At 44.5% G+C, this 4,203-nt stretch overlaps 1 protein-coding gene across 2 annotated transcripts in view; it reads left to right on the top strand.

Annotated features, from left to right (window-relative positions):
* AHCY (adenosylhomocysteinase) overlaps positions 1 to 4,203 on the top strand; it is a 60,912-nt gene that overhangs the window by 43,920 nt on the left and 12,789 nt on the right. The window contains exon 8 of one of the 2 annotated variants that reach the window (XM_014522562.2): positions 2,350 to 2,568. The exons of the other annotated variant lie outside the window; for it this stretch is intronic. Within the exon in view, the coding sequence (XP_014378048.1) occupies positions 2,350 to 2,454 (105 nt within the window). The 3' untranslated portion in view covers positions 2,455 to 2,568. Of the gene's footprint in view, positions 1 to 2,349; positions 2,569 to 4,203 lie in introns of those variants that run through there. 2 annotated transcript variants of the gene reach the window in all.

The following is a 4,203-nucleotide window of genomic DNA, read 5'->3' as shown; positions in this document are numbered from 1 at the left end:
AGCAGGAGCATACTAGTAATTCTTGAAGACCCTATTGGTCATACAGGGTCAGGCTCCCCAACATAATGGAGTGATCCCTCTAATCTTCATAGCTTCTTTCTGTATAGAAGTCGTCATTCTTTTTCTGTCCATGTTCCTTCCCCTTGACCATCCCTATGTTGTAAAGGCAGATTGTGGTTGACAGTCTGGAGGTTGAGCAGAGTAAATAAGAATGAAAGGCTGTTCCACAAAACTCCTTGAAAATTTTCAGTCTCAAGCAAAGAAAGCAGAGTACTTTGGGAAGAAAATCTGACTTAGTAGCTCAAATTTCTGTACTGAGGACAGTAGAGAAGGCATACAGTAGAGGTATGTAAAAACCATTGAGGTATGCCAGGACCTGGGTAACTTTGGGAACCTGGGTAATTTATAATACATGTTATTTGGTCCAGTGGCGATCATCCCTGAACCAAACAACACCAATTATAATATCCAAGGTTAATTCACCTGCAACTCTACCAACATTAAATGCACCATTACCTGCTTAGAGTGCTCCTCTACTATCTACATCGAACAGACAGGGCAACTTCTACTTATAAGAAAGACATAAGCCTGTGGCAGAACACTCCAGCCTCTCTGGATGTTCCCTTGCTGCCTTCAGAATAGTTGTTCTTAGCAAAACTTTAAAACTAACTTGAGTGGGAAACTTTGGAACAAGAAATCATCCACAGACTGGATTCTGTTCAGTGTGGTCTAAATAGGAACTGGATTCTTATCCTGTTACCTGGATTAGTTTTTGTGTAACCCCTTTGTTTCTATGAGATTATTGCTTGTTGCCTTCTCTGCACTGCTTCCCTCCTGTCCCTGCCTTCCTTTCTAGCTTGTATATTAAAATCACTCTCCCTATCTGATACACTGCTCTGTGCATGTCCTTTCACAGCATTTGATGGTGAGCTCCAGCTCACACAAACTTGTGTTTGTAAATCTCTGATTTAGTTAGTCTATGAAGTGCAAATCTACCCTGCCTTCTTATTAAAGTAATAAACATTCTTTATTATATTTACTTCTATCCTCCCAACCTTAATGGAGTCTTTTGTCACTTGGTCTCTGAGAACAGGATCTCTCCCATCCTGAGCAAAAGACAGCTGAATAGCAGTCCCTTTATAACCAGGAGGTCCTTCATTGTTCTGGTACCTCAAGGCTTATTTCTAGCTGTGGGAGTCTGGAGGACAGTTGTCAGTTGACAAACTGATTGATAGTTCTTACAATTCCATCCAAGTTTGTCCTGTTTGGCTGTTGGAAAACGATGATGCATTTCCAACAAGGAAACTTAGAAAGCTGTAGGGCCAGATCTAACAAATGCCCAGCATCCAGCACCTCCTGTTTTTAGTGGGACTGTTGGGCGTTGAACATTTCCCTTGAGGTGGCAGCTTCACTGAAGTATCGAAATGGAAACTGGACTCATCTGAAATCCTGGCCCTTAAGTGCTTGATATCACTGCCATATGCTCACATAATAGTGTCCATTCAATCCAAAGTAAAATATGACTGTGGGACTGACCCGTTTTCTCTATCTTCTGCTCAGTACCAGTATGGGTAGAGCTGAGAGATTTTTTTCCTGCAGTTCAGCTGTTCTCAATTTTTTTCTTTTGTTGGCCTTTCCATAAGAGAGAGGTTTACTGGTCACCTTTTGCTTTTCTCCCATTAGTTTCATTGTTTACTCCTCTTATTTCTTTGAACCTCCAGGAAGTGTGGTGCCCCTTCAATCACAGCTGGAAAACCACTGCCTCATAAACATTGCCACTACTAGTTTGTCAGACTATTTTGCTAATCCTACTTGGTTTTAGTGGTATAGGAAGCTTGGCTTATACTTCCGTTTACAGCTTCTGTTAGAGGTGATTACATTTACTTTATTTACATACCAAGCTGAAAGTAAATCACAGACACAAAGAGCCATAGAAGTGGGAATGTTTCTGGTACTCAAAACACATCCAGGGAAAGAATTAGTAGCACAGCTGTTATCCATTAATGTTTTTCCTTGTACTGAAATTGACACCATTGGTTTAATTTTTCTCAAAGTTTTACAAGTCTTTTCTGTAACCTAAACAGAAATATTTATATGGAAAACAGGAGCACTTTTTAATTTAAAATTTACCTTTCAGGGTTTGAAACTCAAATGCCATAGCTCAAAAACCAGAAATGAAAAGACATTTGACTTTTTGTCCAATCTAAATAAAAATGTAAAGACTAAAAGCAGAAAGAGAGGTAAAAATACCGACTTGTTTTTTGGCTTTGATTAATTTATGCTATTAATAGAACAGGCAAAGGTATCTGTACATAATTTGGTAAACTAAAACGGACTGTGTCTTTTCAGAAGTGCTGCAGAGAGAAATCCACTCTTTTCCATTTATCCAGAGACTTGAACCTATGCCTAACTATGATACCAGTGAAACTTTATGGGCAACCCAGAGGTGGTTAAGATTCCACTATTGGCTTTCACAGAATAAAGCTTCCATATGTGCTGTAGAAACAGGAAAGAAGAAGCAGGGTTAAATTGTGCAACAGCTGCCTGAATAAACTGTTTTGCAGCAAAGTTTGTTGAGTTAAGAAATGTGTGGAAATATACCCTGTATCCTGAATTTTTTTTGCATCTTTCCAGTTCACATTTGAGAATACCACCTTTTTGGATGACAGAGGCATATGGCTTCTTGCATATCTTATGGGCTCTTTTAAATGGAAATTTGAAGTAAATTTAATTCTGAAACAAAATGTCAGTAGTGGGGCATAGATCTCAGTATTGCCAACCCCACCATGTCAAAAATCATGAGACAAACTCTTAAATCAAGAGATTTGACATGTAAATCATGAAATGCTATTTTTGAAGTGTGTGGGGGGTTATTTGTGAAGGTGTGGGGGGATGTGGGTATGTGTGTAGGGTTTGAAGCCTGGGGCGGGTAGGGGCCCTACATACTTTGGCAGGATATGGGGTACTGTGCGTCAGGAGTGAAGAACAGCAGCAGAGCTGGGTGGGGGCTGGGGCTTGGGAGTAAGAGGGCAGACACACTGACATGAAGACACAGACAGCACCCAGCTGGTAAGCACAAGGTAGGGGCTGGTGGGGGAGGAGATCAAGACTCCCACAGGTCAGGGCCTGGAGTGAATGGGGCCCCAGGGCAGGGGCAGGTCATGCGACAGAGCTATGGGTGGCTTATCCAAAGGTGTGGGGGGGCGTGGCTCCCCGGAGCTGTGCGCACCCCTGGGGGTGGCATGGGGGTGTGTGCCCCCTGCAGGGCAGAGGTGGGCTGTGGCCTGGGGCTCTGCACCCTGCTTCCTTTGTCTGAGAAGCTGCGTGATGCCATTGCTGCCCGCCAGGTGGCCATGGGATGTGTGCCATGGCCAGCACATGGCTCCCAGGGCAAACTTTGCCTCAGGAGCTGCTCACTAGTTGCACCACACCTGCTTCCTGCCCAGCAGAAGGAGACGCACTGGTGTTGTGCGGCTCCCAGGGCAAAGGCAGCAGGGTGCAGAGCCGCAGCCTGCAGCAGGCAGCCCGCCTCTGCCCTGTGTGGGGCGGGGAGGATACATGTCCCTGATGCCTGCTTTAGGGGTGCACGCAGCTGCAGGGAGCCGCACCCCCCCCTTTGCCTCTGGATGAGCTGCCTGTGGCTCTGTCCTGTGACCCACCCTGGCCTCAAGGTCCCATTCACTCCCTCCCTCGATGTGGGGGCCTCAATCTGTTTCTCCTGCCCCTTCCCGCTCCCCCCACCCCTTGACCTCCACAGACTTACTAGCTGTCTACATGCTCCAGTAGCAAAAATCCTGAGATCTGAGGGTTCTGTCACAAGATCATGAGTCAAAGATAATTTGACTTTAGAAATCACAAGTCCCATGAGTTTTTAGAAATCATGAGTCGCAAGAGTTGGCATTACCCAGTCTTACAACCCCTACATTTCTAACTTTAACTCCCTGTAAAGGCATACACTAACCAGGTAACTCAGCCTGTCTGTGAGACAACAGATCCTGTGACCATGCCTGGGGTATCTCATCAGAGCCAATCTCCTGTTCTCAACTGTCTGAGCCTTTTCTTATCAGAGGAGTTATTTGTGCAAGGCCGTTTGTTTTTGGAGACCAAAACAGTTCATCCATGTGCAAGTTGCTGTTATATAGAGAGAGCAGGAAAGTAAATTCCAGCAGGTTTGGAATCTGACATACAGTAACCATATCTCTG

Source organism: Alligator sinensis, unplaced genomic scaffold (genome assembly GCF_000455745.1).
Source record: "Alligator sinensis unplaced genomic scaffold, ASM45574v1 scaffold690_1, whole genome shotgun sequence".
Lineage (NCBI taxonomy): Eukaryota > Metazoa > Chordata > Crocodylia > Alligatoridae > Alligator > Alligator sinensis.
The sequence above is the reverse complement of the archived record's forward strand: the minus strand, read 5'-3'. Positions and strand labels throughout refer to the sequence as shown.